The sequence below is a fragment of the Salmo salar genome, chromosome ssa09, assembly GCF_905237065.1.
Source record: "Salmo salar chromosome ssa09, Ssal_v3.1, whole genome shotgun sequence".
In the NCBI taxonomy this organism is placed as follows: Eukaryota; Metazoa; Chordata; class Actinopteri; order Salmoniformes; family Salmonidae; genus Salmo; species Salmo salar.
In genome coordinates, this window is record NC_059450.1 from 123,643,670 (window position 1) to 123,662,992 (window position 19,323).

General features: G+C 45.4%; 1 protein-coding gene across 1 annotated transcript in view; it reads left to right on the plus strand.

The window, feature by feature from the left end:
* The window catches only part of LOC106612564 (multiple epidermal growth factor-like domains protein 6), a 112,872-nt gene that overhangs the window by 58,639 nt on the left and 34,910 nt on the right, over window positions 1–19,323 (plus strand). The window contains exons 13-23 of the mRNA XM_014213832.2: window positions 568–765; window positions 906–1,037; window positions 2,693–2,821; window positions 3,381–3,509; window positions 3,819–3,953; window positions 4,127–4,261; window positions 4,923–5,048; window positions 5,419–5,550; window positions 5,687–5,815; window positions 6,008–6,139; window positions 6,585–6,713. Of these exons, the coding sequence (XP_014069307.2) occupies window positions 568–765; window positions 906–1,037; window positions 2,693–2,821; window positions 3,381–3,509; window positions 3,819–3,953; window positions 4,127–4,261; window positions 4,923–5,048; window positions 5,419–5,550; window positions 5,687–5,815; window positions 6,008–6,139; window positions 6,585–6,713 (1,506 nt within the window). The remainder of the gene's footprint in view (window positions 1–567; window positions 766–905; window positions 1,038–2,692; window positions 2,822–3,380; window positions 3,510–3,818; window positions 3,954–4,126; window positions 4,262–4,922; window positions 5,049–5,418; window positions 5,551–5,686; window positions 5,816–6,007; window positions 6,140–6,584; window positions 6,714–19,323) is intronic.

Genomic DNA, 19,323 nt, shown 5'->3' on the forward strand with positions numbered 1-19,323 from the left:
TGTGTGGGTTGTAGACTCCGTCTCATGCTACCACTAGAGTGAAAGCACCGCCAGCATTCATAAGTGACCAAAACATCAGCCAGGAAGCATAGGAACTGAGAAGTGGTCTGTGGTCCCCACCTGCAGAACCACTCCTTTATTGGGGGTGTCTTGCTAATTGCCTATAATTTCCACCTGTTGTCTATTCCATTTGCACAACAGCATGTGAAATTTATTGTCAATCAGTGTTGCTTCCTAAGTGGACAGTTTGATTTCACAGAAGTGTGATTGACTTGGAGTTACATTGTGTTGTTTAAGTGTTCCCTTTATTTTTTTGAGCAGTGTATATTATAGTTCCGTGTAGTATAGTAGAGTATAATATAGTATAGTATAATACAGTATAGTATAGTATAATATAGTATAGTGTAATACAGTATAGTATAGTTAGATGTAATGTAAATGTGCTGAATGTGAAAGTGTTCAGTGTCTCCTCTCCACCTGTCTGTCTGTCTGTCTGTCTGTCTGTCTGTCTGTCTGTCTGTCTGTCTGTCTGTCTGTCTGTCTGTCTGTCTGTCTGTCCCAATGCAGCGCTGTACGACAGTGACCTGGATGACGAGGAAGAGGAGGATGACCCAGAGGAGGATCTGGGAGTCCACAGGTTGCCAGATCTGCTGTTCCGACAGCCCCCTCAGCTCCTACAGTACACTGCAGCCCTGCACTCACCCTATGGTGATGATGAGGAGGAAGAGGCACAGAGAGGGGAACTCACCCTGGTCAGCCACATAGGTAGCAAATCAGTGCTTACACGTCTGGTTGATGATCAACGTTATCACACATACTCTGTCTCAGACATTGGACCAACCTCATGTGGCAAAAACTGTAAATCATGCCATGGTTTTACAGGACTATGTGCGCGTGTGTCTCAGTGTGTCTAGATGATTCCTTTGGTTATGACTGCGGTGTGAGCTGTGCTGACTGTGAGAACGGAGCAGTGTGTGGTGCGGACAGAGACCGCTGTGAATGTACACCTGGATGGACTGGCGTAATCTGCAACGAGAGTAAGTCGCTCTCCTCTCCTCTCCTCTCCCCAGCATCTCTTATTATCACTGTAACCCTTGGAAATCATCAATCACCTGATAGAGTTTCAGTGTTATTCAGTGCATATTATTGAGCAGACAGTTATTTGATTGGTTAGTCCTCAGGGTTAGGTATTTGAACCCAGATCTTGCCTGGAGAATGGCCAAGCGCCCCACAGAATACAGCCTCCAGGCCAGGGATGTCCACTGTCAAACACTGTGTTAGAAAGAGACCAGAAGCCATTGTTTCACAACCAAGCATGATTAATGAGTGTCTTTGGGCTGGACCTGAACCAGGGATATAATTATGTTTGGAATTGTGGAGCCACATGGGGATAAATCCATTACAATCAGTCATTGTTATACATTTAAACATGCTCCTTTGGGCTAGTGTTCAAATTCACACCAGGAAGAGTTAGGTTATGATGAGGCCATTTTCCCTGACCAGTGGGGAAGATTGAAAACATAGCAGAGAATGGCCATTTTTGTCATCTCATTAGGTTTTAATCGTTAGCTTGGGAAGAAGACAACTACCATGTTGAGAAGAGAATATTATTATACACTGAGTGGGAAAAATATTAAGAACACCTTCCTGCTATTGAGTTGCACCCAGAACAGCCTCAAGGGTTTACTGCATTCAGTTTTGCAACTGACTAGGTATCCCCTTTGCTATGTCATGGAAAGAGCTGGTCTTCATAATGTACACTCATGTTGTACACTCATGTAGACATGCTATTGCATTTTGCATGACAGCATGTGTTAGATATGGAAGGCAGTGCTGTGTTTGCCTGGATACAGTGTAACCAGAGAGGAATAGAAGTAAAGTAAAGATCTTTATACCAAGAATATTCAGTTCTCAGAATGTCACGGCTGTTCGAAGGAGCGGACCAAAATGCAGTGTGTTCGTAGTTCCACATATTTATTAAACGTGAAACTGAATGCAATACACTTAAATATACAAAAACAACAAACCGTGACGCAGAGAGGAAAACACACTACTCAAAAGATAACCCACAAACAACAATGAGAAAAACTCCTACTTAAATATGATCTCTAATCAGAGGCAATGAGGATCAGCTGCCTCCAATTAGAGATCAACCCCAAACAATCCCAACATAGAAATAGACTAACTAGAACTTAAACATAGAAATAGACAACATAGAACAACCCAAAACACCCCCTGTCACGCTCTGCCCTACTCTACTATAGAAAATGACATCTTACTAGGGTCAGGACGTGACACAGAATGTGTTATGTACTGATTTTGCACTAGCCTAGCTTGCCACATGGCTACAAACATGACTAATTGCTAACTGACACATTTTCCCTCAGAGATTCATAAAATAGTTGTGCACAAGAAGTGTGACATGGAATGTTGACTGGCTTTTACTGAACCCATTTAAAAGGTCCAGCTGGGTTGTGTGGTAATTTCTATACAAACCATGTGGGATTAATGTGGGAAATGCAAAAAGCTAAGAAAGACCCTCATGTGGAGAAGATAATATGAAAGACAAGTGATAGAATGTCTCTCTCTCTCTCCCTCTCTCTCTGTCTCCCTCTCTCCCTCTCCTTCTCTCCTCTCTCTCCCTCACTCTTTCTCTCTCTCTCTCTCTCTCTCTCCCTCCCTCCCCTCCCAGCTTGTCCTGTAGGGACCTATGGACAGGCCTGTAACAGCCTGTGTCGGTGCCAGAATGGGGGCTCCTGTGAACCAGTGACCGGGAGGTGTGTTTGCCCACCAGGGGTGCAGGGCCAGCTCTGTGAGGATGGTAGGGACTGACACACACACACACACACACACACACACACACACACACACACACACACACACACACACACACACACACACACACACACACACACACACACACACACACACACACACACACACACACGCACACACACTCCTCAGCACTCAGTCGACTGCTCCCCCACAGGGGTCCACACACAACCATTTTTTTCCCTTATTACTGGCACTTCAGTATCCCACCACTCCTCTCCCCTCCTCCCCACTGCATGTTTTTATGTCACTCCATGTCACAGCTCCACCACGTACAAGTCCAGACACAGACCAGTCACCTTGCCTTAAGTGGCTAATCCTTTTTAGCTGGCCCTGTTGATTTCACCACCCATAAGGTTAGGCACTGGCTCTGCCCTGTAGACATAGCCTGGTGCCAGATCCGTTTGTGCCGTCTCATTAATGTGACAATAACCATAGGAGTTTGTAAGACAGCACAAACAGATTGGGGACCAGGCTACATGCTGGAAGGGCAAAATCTGGTCTAACCACATGTGCAACTCTTCTGTGTCTTGTTGACATGTTGACAGGTTGCCCACAAGGATACTTTGGGAAACACTGTAGGTGGAGGTGTAACTGCCCCAACAACGGGCGCTGCCACCGTCTCTATGGAGCCTGCCTGTGTGCCCCGGGGCTGTACGGACGCTTCTGCCACCTGCGTGAGTACCCATATCCTCTAGACTACAGTACCCAGCAGCCACCACGACTGACATCTTAATGTAGTACAGGAGTGTTCTTCTGCCCTCTGGAGCTTTTGTTCCAGCCTGATTCAACTAAAAAACTAAACAGTTCAGTTGAATCGGGTGTCTTAGTACTGGTCTGGAACAAAAGCCTGCACTTCCTGTGTATCTTGGACCAGATTGTAGGAACACTGCAGTAGTGACGGATGAAGAAAATGATGTCAATTCCCTTTCTGTAGCTTGGTCCCTGATTCTAGAGATGTACTGACAGTACCTTCCCTTCTCCAGCTTGTCCCAGGTGGACCCACGGTGTCGGCTGCTCTGAGGAGTGTGACTGTGTTCTGGAACATTCCCTGGGCTGCCATCCCAAGAACGGGACCTGTCTTTGCAAACCTGGCCACCACGGCTCTCAGTGTCAGCAAGGTTAGCTGTTCTGGCTCAGACAATACAGTACACAGATATTGAGGATATTGAAAAAGAAAAATGACATTGTTTCATGGTTGTCTGGATGATAGTGAAGCTCCTCTCCTGTGTTTATGTATGTGTGTACGTGTGTGTGTGTACGTGTGTGTGTGTCTGTGTGTGTTTCTCTCCAGAGTGTGATCCAGGGTTCTATGGTAGTGGCTGTGGGCAGCAGTGTGACTGTCCAGGTGGGGCGACCTGTGACCCTAGGAGTGGAGAGTGCACCTGGAGGTGTCCTGCAGGGCTCCATGGGAACCTGTGTCAGCTGGGTGAGCCAACCCCCTTGTGGAGGAGACTCCCCAACCACAATGCATGTAGCTAGGGACAGGAGTGTTTCCTGGTCCATTCAGGAACAACTCCTGACCTTACATTCAGAGAGAGCGATGTTGTACTGTTCCCTCATGAATGTGGAAATATGAATGGGAGTGTGTGAGTGCCTGCGTGCGTATGCGTACATGTGTGTGTTAGTTTGCTCAATAGGCTTCAATAGTGTTCCTCTTCTGGCAGCTTGCTCTACAGACCAGTGGAACGTTTCAGTAGCGTTAGTCTCTCCTATGGTCCAGAGACATTAAAGAACGTTCAGGAGCTCTGTTTAAATCATAACTCTGTCTCCCTACAGACCGGACAAGTTAACATGGAGGGGTTATTTTAGAGCTAATGCATTGTCCAGACCTCCATGAGATTCCCTTTTATTAAAGCAAACAAATCATCCATCTCTTTATGGTTTTGTTTAGCTTTGAATTGACACGAGGTTGTGAAAGGGGGCCATGCAACATCAGTCCACTTTGAGCTCGCCTTGCTACTGCACACGATCCCAACGAGGGAGATATACAGGAAATGAAGAAAGGTTTGTGTAACCCTTTCTCTCTGTCTCTCTCTGTCTCTCTCTTTCTCCCTCCATCATGCCGTCCTCTGTGTATCTGTATGTAGCCTGCAGGGCTGGTCAGTTTGGGGAGAACTGCCTCCAAACGTGTGTGTGTGGAGGAGCACCCTGTGACCCCGTGACAGGACAGTGCATCTGCCCTGTTGGGAAGACAGGAAAGGCCTGTCAACAAGGTAGTTAGAATGCTTCATAACTCAGTATTTAATACCTGTATTACTGTTAAATGTATTATTACTCATTATTATACTGTATTTATCTATCACTTAAATATCGTGCCGTTCCTTCCATATTGTCCCTCACTGTTTTTCAAATCTGGGGTGAGGATCTAAATTCAAACAGTACAGCAGTATTGGAAGACATCGGTCCACCAATCAGACCTGCTCTTCATCTGCTCTTAAACCAATGACCTGAAGTCAGTTAAACCATGTGGTCTTGATGGTCATACATCTCAATTAGGGCTTATCCTGACCAAATGACCTGACCACCAAAACTGGTCTATAACTGGTCAGTAGCTATAGCCCTGAGTTTTCCCTCCCCCCGTAGACTGCCCAGAGGGATTATGGGGGTTGAAGTGCCAGTTCCCATGTAGAGCGTGTGAGAACGGCGCTTCCTGCAACACGCAGACAGGAGTCTGTGACTGTAACCCTGGGTACACAGAACAACTCTGCCAGACTGGTGAGTGAAACAAATAAACGGCAACCATCTACAGTCTTGCTAAAGTGAGGGTAAAGGAAAGAGAGAGACTGCGAGAGAGAAAGACCTTATGATATACTGTGTTATATTTCACCCTGACTATTTCTCTGCTTCACAGTGTGTCCAACAGGGTCCTATGGGCCAGGCTGTGTGAGTGCTTGTGTCTGTCATCCTGATGCCAGCTGTGACCCTGTCACCGGACACTGTACATGTCCCCCGGGCCGAACAGGACACGACTGCACTACGTGTAAGCACCACTATCACACATACACACAGGCAGGTGCGCGCCCACACACACACACACACACACACACACACACACACACACACACACACACACACACACACACACACACACACACACACACACACACACACACACACACAGGTTGGTAAAGAAAACGACATGTTGTGCGTGTGTGTGTGCGTGTCTCCACAGCCTGTGAGGAGGGGTCCTGGGGCTCTGGGTGCTCCAACAGGTGCCATTGTGCAGACCGAGCCCTGAGTTGTGATGCTGTGACTGGACGCTGTGTGTGTGAGGCTGGTTTCACTGGAGACCACTGTGAACAGAGTAAGACATTTCTTTGGAAATTCTGCCATCTTTAGGTAATACACTGTAGCACATCTTTGGACCAGATCTGGCTCAAGCAAGTGTTCTACAGATGTAGGATCTTAATTTGATCACTCTTTTGTTGATGAGAATTTTCCTGCACCACAGGAATTGCAGATGAGCTTTGTGATTTACATAAATTCACTGAAAACTTACGCTAACACACGGTTACATTAATTGTATTGCACTTTTCTTGTAGCCTACTTTAGGCCAGCTAATAGCCTAACCATCGATCAAGCAAAATTATGGACTACACGTTAAAATCCTGTTGCTGCAGGATTACTTTGCTGTGACAATATTTGTGCTGTGACAAAACACATGTCCTTACAGCAGCAAATGCGTATATATTTTGGCTGGTAATATCTCTGTCTGATGCTGTCCATGTGTCTCTCCCCTGTTCCCACAGTGTGTGTGGAGGGCAGCTATGGTTGGGGCTGTGCCCTGGACTGTCAGTGTCAGCACGGGGCTCTGTGTGACCATGTCAGTGGAGCCTGCACCTGCTCCTCTGGATGGACCGGAACCTTCTGTGAGAAAAGTAAGACTTGTGAATAAAGTGTATTACATTTAAGCACCTATTACTAATACTCTATTGGTAACCTTTCATTTTACATCCTGGTATTTAGCAGGTAGTTAGTTTGAAATTGTTAAAATGGCAATTAACTCATAATAGCATATTCAATACATTTTAGTTTCTTTGAGAATCATTGAGACAAGAGTAGGTTTGTACACTTTAATTATTTGAGGTAAGTACCAGAAACTATCCATTGTCACCAAATAGCTAGGTAGACTAGGGGTTAAGAGTGTTGGGCCAGTAACCAAAAAGTCGGTCAGTTACCACATTTTATTTCTCTAAAATAAAATGACCTTGCAATATATTTTGAACAAAATCATGTCTGTCTTTTCACCAGCCCATGTCATTGTAAGATACCAAATCATGTCTGTCTTTTCACCAGCCCATGTCATGGTAAGATACCAAATCATGTCTGTCTTTTCACTAGCCCATGTCATGGTAAGATACCAAATCATGTCTGTCTTTTCACCAGCCCATGTCATGGTAAGATACCAAATCATGTCTGTCTTTTCACCAGCCCATGTCATGGTAAGATACCAAATCATGTCTGTCTTTTCACCAGCCCATGTCATGGTAAGATACCAAATCATGTCTGTCTTTTCACCAGCCCATGTCATGGTAAGATACCAAATCATGTCTGTCTTTTCACCAGCCCATGTCATGGTAAGATACCAAATCATGTCTGTCTTTTCACCAGCCCATGTCATGGTAAGATACCAAATCATGTCTGTCTTTTCACCAGCCCATGTCATGGTAAGATACCAAATCATGTCTGTCTTTTCACCAGCCCATGTCATGGTAAGATACCAAATCATGTCTGTCTTTTCACCAGCCCATGTCATGGTAAGATACCAAATCATGTCTGTCTTTTCACCAGCCCATGTCATGGTAAGATACCAAATCATGTCTGTCTTTTCACCAGCCTATGTCATGGTAAGATACCAAATCATGTCTGTCTTTTCACCAGCCCATGTCATGGTAAGATACCAAATCATGTCTGTCTTTTCACTAGCCCATGTCATGGTAAGATACCAAATCATGTCTGTCTTTTCACTAGCCCATGTCATGGTAAGATACCAAATCATGTCTGTCTTTTCACCAGCCCATGTCATGGTAAGATACCAAATCATGTCTGTCTTTTCACCAGCCTATGTCATGGTAAGATACCAAATCATGTCTGTCTTTTCACCAGCCCATGTCATGGTAAGATACCAAATCATGTCTGTCTTTTCACTAGCCCATGTCATGGTAAGATACCAAATCATGTCTGTCTTTTCACTAGCCCATGTCATGGTAAGATACCAAATCATGTCTGTCTTTTCACCAGCCCATGTCATGGTAAGATACCAAATCATGTCTGTCTTTTCACTAGCCCATGTCATGGTAAGATACAAAATCATGTCTGTCTTTTCACTAGCCCATGTCATGGTAAGATACAAAATCATGTCTGTCTTTTCACTAGCCCATGTCATGGTAAGATACAAAAACATGTCTGTCTTTTCACTAGCCCATGTCATGGTAAGATACAAAATCATGTCTGTCTTTTCACTAGCCCATGTCATGGTAAGATACAAAAACAACAGCTCTATCTCTTTCACAATATGCATTTTTAATTAAAGTTGATTCACCAAAATTTCAGAAAATGTAAATATCGCATTTTGTAATCAAACCCTTCATTTATAGGGCAGCAGGTTGCCTAACGGTTAAGATCATTGGGCCAGTAATCGAAAGGTTGCTAGTTTGAATCCCGATTAGACTAGGTGAAAAATCTTCCAATGTACCTTTGAGCAAGGCACTTAACCCTAATTACTCCTGTAAGTCACTCTGGATAAGCGCGTCAGTTAAATGACCTTATACCAGGCGGTAACCCCTCTCTCATGGTCACTTCTATTGGTCTAGTAATGAAAGGTCTAGTAGAGAAGTAACTCAGAATTACAGTTCTGTGACTAGCGTAACAATATACAGCTATATAACAGACAGGGGCGCCGCCAGGGATTTTGGGCCCCATGAAAAGATATTACATTGGGCCCCACCACCACAGGCCACACCAACCCTGCGCAATTGCTGTAACCACACACCTCCAGAACCCAATTGACCCATTTAAAGCTTTAAATATCTCTACCTTTGCAGGCTTGCAACTCTCTTGTAGTCCAATATTTACTGTACGATATTTACTGACAGTGAGCTGTGAAAATATAACACTGTGCAGACATGCATGCAACATTCTGCATACAGTGGAATTCACTATTTGATGCAAGACTGATACCCTCTATAAGAAATGTGCTAAAGGCTGTCTTTTACAGTCTAAATGTAATTTTAATGGTAAAATTCTTGAGTGGAAAATTCTCTTAACATTAATGAATAACTTAAAATAAATATAACTTAAAAATACATTAACCTCTTCAATTAAAATAAATTAACATCATCATCTATAGAATGATATAACAAACAAAATAATCAAATCAGCAGCAGATTGTTGAACTAAATATACATACCAACTAGAAAATAAGCAGCTGTAAAAGTGGAAATGGAAAACGAAATGGAAATGAAAAGGCCTGATGGTAGTGCTAGAGGAAAGGTCAAAGGGTCACCAAATCACTATGTTTCTTCCACTTGGGGTCTTGATTGTGCACAACAAATGTTATGGCAATCTATCCATTACTTTGAGATACATCTTGTTCTCAGTCTTGTTCTCAGCCTGTGGGCATCATGTGTGTAGTGATCCAATATCCATAGCCATGCCATTTAACAGTTATCACTGGCCCTTTGCTCAGCCTTATCCACCAAGAACCCAGCGCTGAGCCTTCTTGCTAGCAAAGTCACTGATCAGCTTGTTTTTCAACATCCTCACTTTGTCTGTCTCTTTCTGTGCACCTTCTCTCATTTGCTCCATCCTCATCATCTGCTGTCTTTCACCTCTTCCTCCACTTCCACACTCCTCCCTGACAAAACGATCACTTGAAGAGGGTCCTGGCTCTGTAGAGTGTACATGACTCATATGATAATATATCCTATAATATAATACCATTTGTAATAACATCATAACCAACATTTCAGTTATTACCATTTAGTTGACCTTCTATTAACTGCGTGCACCACGGAAAAAATGTAATAGCACTGAATCCAGGAGAATATTGACCCAAGTTACCTGCAGTTGCGTATCAACACCACTAGATGTCAGAAAATGACCACATTTCAGTCTGCATCAAAGCCATGGAGACATACCTTGGCCATATGACTTGAAGGTATTATTTTAACATTGGCTGTCACTTATACAGACTGAGTCACTCAATGCTTTGAACTGTCCAGCATCCAATATAGACTATAGGCTGTTTTTGTTTCATATAATGATCATTATGTGGAAAAAATTATTACAATGTTTGAATTCTTGTATTGAAAGGATATCATCAAAAAAAAATTCCACGGACCCCTGCAGACTGAATGTCATTACAACTGCTTACCTCCTTCAGTTGGGAGTAGGGCTGGTTCAGTGATATGGGGATGGGGAGACGGGGCTGGTTCAGGGGTATGGGGATGGGGAGACGGGGCTGGTTCAGGGGTATGGGGATGGGGAGACGGGGCTGGTTCAGGGGTATGGGGATGGGGAGACGGGGCTGGTTCAGGGGTATGGGGATGGGGAGACGGGGCTGGTTCAGGGGTATGGGGATGGGGAGACGGGGCTGGTTCAGGGGTATGGGGATGGGGAGACGGGGCTGGTTCAGGGGTATGGGGATGGGGAGACGGGGCTGGTTCAGGGGTATGGGGATGGGGAGACGGGGCTGGTTCAGGGGTGGATGGGGAGACGGGGCTGGTTCAGGGGTATGGGGATGGGGAGACGGGGCTGGTTCAGGGGTATGGGGATGGGGAGACGGGGCTGGTTCAGGGGTATGGGGATGGGGAGACGGGGCTGGTTCAGGGGTATGGGGATGGGGAGACGGGGCTGGTTCAGGGTATGGGGATGGGGAGACGGGGCTGGTTCAGGGGTATGGGGATGGGGAGACGGGGCTGGTTCAGGGGTATGGGGATGGGGAGACGGGGCTGGTTCAGGGGGTATGGGGATGGGGAGACGGGGCTGGTTCAGGGGTATGGGGATGGGGAGACGGGGCTGGTTCAGGGGTATGGGGATGGGGAGACGGGCTGGTTCGGGAGTATGGGGATGGGGAGACGGGGCTGGTTCGGGAGTATGGGGATGGGGAGACGGGGCTGGTTCGGGAGTATGGGGATGGGGAGACGGGGCTGGTTCAGGGGTATGGGGATGGGGAGACGGGGCTGGTTCAGGAGTATGGGGATGGGGAGACGGGGCTGGTTCAGGGGTATGGGGATGGGGAGACGGGGCTGGTTCAGGGGTATGGGGATGGGGAGACGGGGCTGGTTCAGGGGGATGGGGAGACAGGGCTGGTTCAGGGGTATGGGGATGGGGAGACGGGGCTGGTTCAGGGGGATGTGGATGGGGAGACGGGGCTGGTTCAGGGGGATGGGGATGGGGAGACAGGGCTGGTTCAGGGGATGGGGATGGGGGGACGGGGCTGGTTCAGGGGTATGGGGATGGGGAGACAGGGCTGGTTCAGGGGGATGGGGATGGGGGACGGGGCTGATTCAGGGGTATGGGGATGGGGAGACGGGGCTGGTTCAGGGGTATGGGGATGGGGAGACGGGGCTGGTTCAGGGGTATGGGGATGGGGAGACGGGGCTGGTTCAGGGGTATGGGGATGGGGAGACGGGGCTGGTTCAGGGGTATGGGGATGGGGAGACGGGGGCTGGTTCAGGGGTATGGGGATGGGGAGACGGGGCTGGTTCAGGGGGATGGGGATGGGGAGACGGGGCTGGTTCAGGGGATGGGGATGGGGAGACGGGGCTGGTTCAGGGGATGGGGAGACAGGGCTGGTTCAGGGGTATGGGGATGGGGAGACGGGGCTGGTTCAGGGGGATGGGGATGGGGAGACGGGGCTGGTTCAGGGGTATGGGGATGGGGAGACGGGGCTGGTTCAGGGGTATGGGGATGGGGAGACGGGGCTGGTTCAGGGGGATGGGGATGGGGAGACAGGGCTGGTTCAGGGGGATGGGGATGGGGGGACGGGGCTGGTTCAAGGGTATGGGGATGGGGAGACAGGGCTGGTTCAGGGGGATGGGGATGGGGGGACGGGGCTGGTTCAGGGGTATGGGGATGGGGAGACGGGGCTGGTTCAGGGGTATGGGGATGGGGAGACGGGGCTGCTGAGCCTGAAGCTGCATCTGTTGGGCCTGGCACCAGGCAGGGGCGGGGACAACTGATTTAGTATGAATAGCTTGCTAAAAGTTGCCTGCATTGATTAAATGTTGGCTAAAAGAGGAGCGAAATGTAAACACTCAGACGTTTCTGTGAAGATATTAAGTAACTAATGGTAGGGGAGCAAAATAAGCCTATTTCACTATGGACTGAACTAACCTTACCAGGTTAATTTCCACCACTCACGGACTTCACCCACCTTCCTTTGTGAAAAATTGGGTGACATACTGTCGCCCTTTCTTTTTTCTCTCCTGTCTTTCTTTTCTTTCTTTTCATTTTTGGAAACCAGATTTTTCTTTAGGAAGCTGAGACATGATGCTCCACCAGCACTCTTCACTCACAATTCACTGCTGGCAAGTACCGTTCCTTCCTGGGTTGGGGGCAGGACCGAACCATTTCATGTAAATAGGGGGTCAGGGGCATTACAAAGGCTCTCTGGATGTTTACTTTTTGCCAAAAACAAGGAAAGAAAAAGAAACCGTTAGTTTTATTAGTACATTGTAAATAAAATATTCTGTTAATGATGATAGGTGAGTAATTTAATATTGAACAATTTTTGCCTAATGTTCTAATAGTTTTTTTAGGGCCCCTGACAGTCACAGGCCCTTAGAATCATCCTAACTTTTCCCCCCTCATAAGGCGCCCCTGATAACATATCTCTACACCAAGAATAAATTCACAATGAATCTGGTGTCAAGCTGTCCAAGGCGCTTTGATTAAATATCAGTAACTTATAAACTCCTGTTGTGGGACTATTGTATTGGTCTATTTTTTTGCTGTTCTAGCTGCTATAAGTACTCTTTAATGATTCAGATTTGACTGGGTTTTTTGAGATCATCATACTCTCTTCTCTAGAATCTGTGTAGCCACTCACTGCAGTTTAGTTTAAATCTACCAAGGCAACTTTTCCAGTGAAAAGTCCAATGTTAGACTCTGGAGGGCGCTGGTAGATGTCTGATGGTCCCTGTGCAGTCTCACACACACAGTCCAATTACAGTAAAACAAGGCCAACTATATGTGAATATCCCAGAGTAGCTGGTCTCAAGCTTGACTAGCTAATTGATTTGATTTTGATTAGGCTTTGACTGAAACGGTCTAAAGTAAATTTGTGGTATAAGATTAAGTTACCAGTGCTGTAAAATATAGCCTGTTTCATGCGTGAATCACAGTCATGTCACATTATATCATAAGATACATTAACACACACCCTTCTGACCTGCAGGATTTGAAATTCCTAGCCATAACAAGCCAATGGTTTCCAACATAGACATCATAGACATCAGCCTCAATGGAAATGACCATGGAAACTCAAATATATATATTTTCTCTCTCTCTCTCTCTCTCTTCTCTCTCTCTCTCTCTCTCTCTCTGTCTCCCACTGTTCTGTTTCTAAAGTATTCCCCCCCTTAAATAAGGTGTCTAGTTTCCCCATATTGTATAGGGGCCTCTTCCTTTAAGGGCAGTCAGGAAGTGATTTCTACTAGTCAGCGAGGGCCAGAGTTTCCCCTTCCATGTCTCTATGTCTGTCTGGCTGTGTGGTCTCCTGCCTTGGTTTATAGGCTAACTAGGCTGACAGGACACAACGCTTTAACACACAGGCTGGGATCTGGAAATAATCCTCATTACTTCCTTAAAGGGGCAATCAGGGATTGATACATCCATTTTTGGACTTTGGAATGAATGACATATAGCCATTGATTCTTAAAGAATGTAACATATAAATGCCTCATGAGCTTAGTTCAACTCTCTTACCCCTGTCAATATGAGCTTGTTTCACTCCATTGTTTGTAAAACCACATATCAAAACATGGTTAAAACTATAATTTTGATCTATGGTTGACCAGTCCTTACATCCATGAATTTGCAAGTGGTTACATTTCTCCAACCCCATCTCTTAGCTGTTTACCCAAAATAAGTGGTTGGGCCTGTTTGTTGTTTTTCAAATCCCGGATTGCTCCTTTAAAGAGCTAATTTAATCAGCGATGTAGCTAGCAGCACACTGGTGGCTGGTGGAGTCTGAGGACTCCCAGTACTGACTATAAACAGAGGCACAGCAGACAATTTAAACCTTCCATCCATAGTTGAAATAGCAACCCAGCCCAGGCTAATCTCAACTGACACTTCACTTTGGGATTAAGTGGAAACCAATCGCTCTCTTCTTGTGGAAAGGATTGGCGTTGGTGTTTGGTAACCTCAAACCAGCATCCCAAAATCTATCTATGTATTTTAAATGTGTATGTTAAGGAGAATTCAGAAAATTGTTTTTTCCCCCTTCAAATTAAGAATACTAAATTAACCCATTTAGACCCATTTAGATAATTTGAAGATTTGGTTGATCTCCAATGTAAACGAAGTACATTTTGTAAATTGATAAAGATAATTGATAACCCTATAACTGTGTTGGTTTAAGATTACATAGGTTACTAAATTACTAGAGGTCTGCTGGTCAGAAAAAGTGGGTTGTGGTGAATGTCATGGTGAAATGTACCTCTTCATCAACTCACCCCGGCATCAAACATGGCATCAGTCTGGCATCTCTGCATCTCTGCCAGCAGCTCAAGGTCTAGAGACAATCAGAGCCATCTGACCAGATGTTGACTAAATACCACCAGTACTGTGCCACCATCACAGAATGAAAAAGTACACTGTATCTCTATGGCCACTACCACCACCACACACACACACACACACACACACACACACACACACACACACACACACACACACACACACACACAGCACCCCAGACACACAGCACCGCAGACACACAGCACCCCAGACACACAGCACCGCAGACACACAGCACCGCAGACACACAGCACCGCAGACACACAGCACCGTAGACACACGGCACCGTAGACACACATCACCGTAGACACACAGCACCCCAGCACACAGCACCCCAGACACACTGCACCGTAGACACACTGCATCCCAGCACACAGCACCCCAGACACACTGCACCGTAGACACACTGCACCGCAAACACACTGCACCGCAGAGACACAGCACCGCAGACACACAGCACCCCAGACACACAGCACCCCAGACACACAGCACCCCAGACACATTGCACCGTAGACACACTGCACCGCAGACACACAGCACCCCAGACACATAGCACCACAGACAGACAGCACCACAGACACACAGCACCACAGAAACACAGCTCCAGAGAGACAGTTCCACAGAGACAGCACCAGGGTTGTAGTGCTGCCTCAGTAAAACAAACTCACTTCAATTTAAGAATACACAGAGCTGGTAAAAATATTTCTGGAAAATTAATTCAGATAAATTCTAAATAAATTATATTTAATTACCCAAAAAATTCCATGGAAAACGATAGAATGACAAACCAAATAAATACACTGCATTCGGAAAGTATTCAGACTCCTTGACTTTTCCACATTTTGTTACTTATGTAAATAAATACCTTATTTACAAAGGTATTCAGACTTTTGCTATGAGACTCGAAATTGAGCTAAGGTGCATCCTGTTTCCATTGATCATCCTTGAGATGTTTCTACAACTTGATTGGAGTCACCTGTTGTTAAATTAATTGATTGGACGTGATTTGTAAAGGCACACTATATAAGGTGCTACAGTTGACAGTGCATGTCAAAGCAAAAACCAAGCCATTAGGTCGAAGGAATTGTCAGTAGAGCTCCGAGACAGAATTGTGTCGAAGCAAAACATTTTGCAGCATTTAAGGTCCCCAAGAACACAGTGGCCTCCATCATTCTTAAATGGAAGAAGTTTGGAACCACCAAGACTCTTCCTAGAGCTGGCCGCCCGGCCAAATTGAGCAATCGGGGGAGAAGGGCCTTGGTCAGGGAGGTGACCAAGAACCCGATGGTCACTCTGACAGAGCTCAAGGGTTCCTCTGTGGCGATAGGAGAACCCTCCAGAAGGACAACCATCTCTGCAGCATTCCACCAATTAGGCCTTTATGGTAGAGTGGCCAGACGGAAGCCACTTCTCAGTAAAAGGCACATGACAGCCCACTTGGAGTTTGCCAAATGGCACCTGAAGGACTCTCAGACCATGAGAAAAAAGATTCTCTGGTCTGGTGAAACAAAGATTGAGCTCTTTGGACTGAATGCCAAGCGCCATGTCTGGAGGAAACCAGGCACCATCCCTACGGTGAAGCATGGTGGTGGCAGCATCATGCTGTGGGGATGTTTTTCAATGGTAGGGACTGGGAGATTAGTCAGGATCGAGGGAAAGATGAACAGAGCAAAGTACAGCGAGATCCTTGATGAAAACCTGCTCCAGAGCGCTCAGGACCTCAGACTGGGGCGAAGGTTCACCTTCCAACAAGACAATGACCCTAAGCACACAGCCAAGACAACGCAAGTCTCTGAATGTCCTTCAGTGGCCCAGCCAGAGCCCGGACTTGAGCCCGATCAAACATCTCTGGAGAGAACTGAAAATAGCTGTTCAGCGACGCTCCCCATCCAACCTGACAGAGCTTGAGGGGATCTGCAGAGAAGAATGGGAGAAACTCCCCAAATACAGGTGTGCAAAGCTTGTAGCGTCATACCCAAGAAGACTCGAGGCTGTAATCACTGCCAAGGGTGCTTCAACAAAGTATTGAGTAAAGGGTCTGAATACTTATTTAAATGTGATTTATCAGTTTTTTTTATTTATACATTTGCAAAAAAAATCTAAAAACCTGTTTTTGCTTTGTCATTATGGGGTATTGTGTGTAGATTGATAAGAGAAAAAAACTGTTTAATCCATTTTAGAACAAGGCTGTAACGTAACAAAATGTGGATAAAGTCAAGGGGTCTAAATACTTTCCAAAATGCACTGTATGTGTAGCAGCCTAGAGGTAACCAATTCGCTGAGTCCACTGCCAAACTGCAGCAACAAGTGGCAAAAGTAGGGTGAGTATTGAGAACGCACTGAGTGGCGAGCTCTTTTCTGGTCCAACATGCTCTGTGCTCACTCGCTCACTTTGAGCGGGCCAAATCCGACTTAAGAGATGGATCTGAATTTATAGAATGGGTACCTGGAGGAAAATAGGGGAGGGTCATGCTTTTTCAATTTCAGTCAAGGGGAGGGTTTAGTATTTGTTTTATCTAATCCATAGGAGGATCATGTACAGTGGCTTACAAAAGTATTCAACCCATTGGCATTTTTCCTATTTTGTTTTGCCTTACAACCTGGAATTAAAATAGATTTTTGGGGGGTTTGTGTCATTTGATTTGCACAACATGCCTACCACTTTGAACATACAAAATCTTTTTTATTGTGAAACAAACAAGAAATAAGACAAAAAAAACCCAGAAAACTTGAGCGTGCATAACTATTCCCCCCCCCCAAAGTCAACACTTTGTAGAGTCATCTTTTGCAGCAATTACAGCTGCAAGTCTCTTGGGGTATGTCTCTATAAGCTTGGCACATCTAGCCACTGGGATTTTTGCCCATTCTTCAAGGCAAAACTGCTCCAGCTCCTTCAAGTTGGATGACTTCTGCTAGTGTACAGCAATTTTTAAGTCATACCACAGATTCTCAATTGGATTGAGGTCTGGGCTTTGACTAGGCCATTCCAAGACATTTAAATGTTTCCCCTTAAACCACTTGAGTGTTGCTTTAGCAGTATGCTTAGGGTCATTGTCCTGCTGGATGGTGAACCTCCGTCCCATTCTCAAATCTCTTGTAGACTGAAACAGGTTTCCCCCAAGAATTTCCCTGTATTTAGCACCATCCATCATTCCTTCAATTCTGACCAGTTTCCCAGTTCCTGCCATTGAAAAACATCCCCACAGCATGATGCTGCCACCACCATGCTTCACTGTGGGGATGTTGTTCTCGGGGTGATGAGAGGTGTTGGGTTTGTGCCAGACATAGCATTTTCCTTGATGGCCAAAAAGCTCAATTTTAGAATAATAACCAGAATAACCTCAATAACCAGAATACCTTCTTCCATATGTTTGTGGAGTCTTCCACATGCCTTTTGGCGAACACCAGACGTGTTTGCTTATTTTATTCTTTAAGCAATGGCTTTTTTCTGGACACTCTTCTGTAAAGCCCAGCTCTGTGGAGTGTATGGCTTAAAGTGGTCTTATGGACAGATACTCCAATCTCCGCTGTGGAACTTTGCAGCTCCTTCAGGGTTATCTTTGGCCTCTTTGTTGCCTCTCTGATTAATGCCCACCTTGCCTGGTCCATGAGATTTGGTGGGCGGCCCTCTCTTGGCAGGTTTATTGTGGTGCCATATTCTTTCCATTTTTCAATAATGTATTTAATGGTGCTCCGTGGGATGTTCAAAGTTTCAGATGTTTTTTTATAACCCAACCCTGATCTGTACTTCTCCACAACTTTGTCCCAGACCTGTTTGGAGAGCTCCGTGGTCTTCATGGTGCCGCTTGCTTGGTGGTGCCCCTTGCTTAGTGGTGTTGCAGACTCTGGGGCCTTTCAGAACAGGTGTATATATACTGAGATCCTGTGACAGATCATGTGACACTTAGATTGCACACAGGTGGACTTTATTTAACTAATTATGTGACTTCTGAAGGTAATTGGTTGCACCAGATCTTATTTAGGGGCTTCATAGCAAAGGGAGTGAATACATATGCACGCACCACTTTTCCGTTTTATATTTTTCATTTCACTTCACCAATTTGGACTATTTTGTGTATGTCCATTACATGAATTCCAAATAAAAATCCATTTAAATTACAGGTTGTAATGCAAAAAAAATAGGAAAAATGCCAAGGGGGTGAATACTTTTGCAAGGCACTGTAATTTGTAATTGATGAAATTTCTGTATTTCTCAGTGTTTTAGAATGAGTTGCTTATTATGCTTCTTATGCAACAGTGGGATGGTGTAAATAAAACTAGGCTGCATTACACACTGTAATGGATGTTCCAGCCCTGAGCCCCAGCCTGCTCTGATCATGCTGATGCATCATTTCTTTTGTGCTGCCTAACCAACATTTTTATTTTATTAGGCCTATTCCAGAAAACGCAATATTATCCTAAAGCCTATGTTCTGTTCAGTTTTAGAAGGAGAGCTCAAAGATGACCGGAGGACCGGATGTCAACTTTAATAGCTTGCTACTACTGTAATTGATTTGAATAAAAACAATATGTTTCTTGTCCTTGATGTATTTATCAGAGTTGTTAACCTCACAATAAGCCAGATTGAAGTAATTTACATTGTGGTGCTGAAACGTGAAGCAGCAGCCACTGCACAATCAATCAGAAATGGACAGCTCATGGTGCTGAAAGTAGGCAAATTCATGAAGGCATAATTAATTTCAACCATCATTTTAATTAGACGTTACTAACAACGAAAGG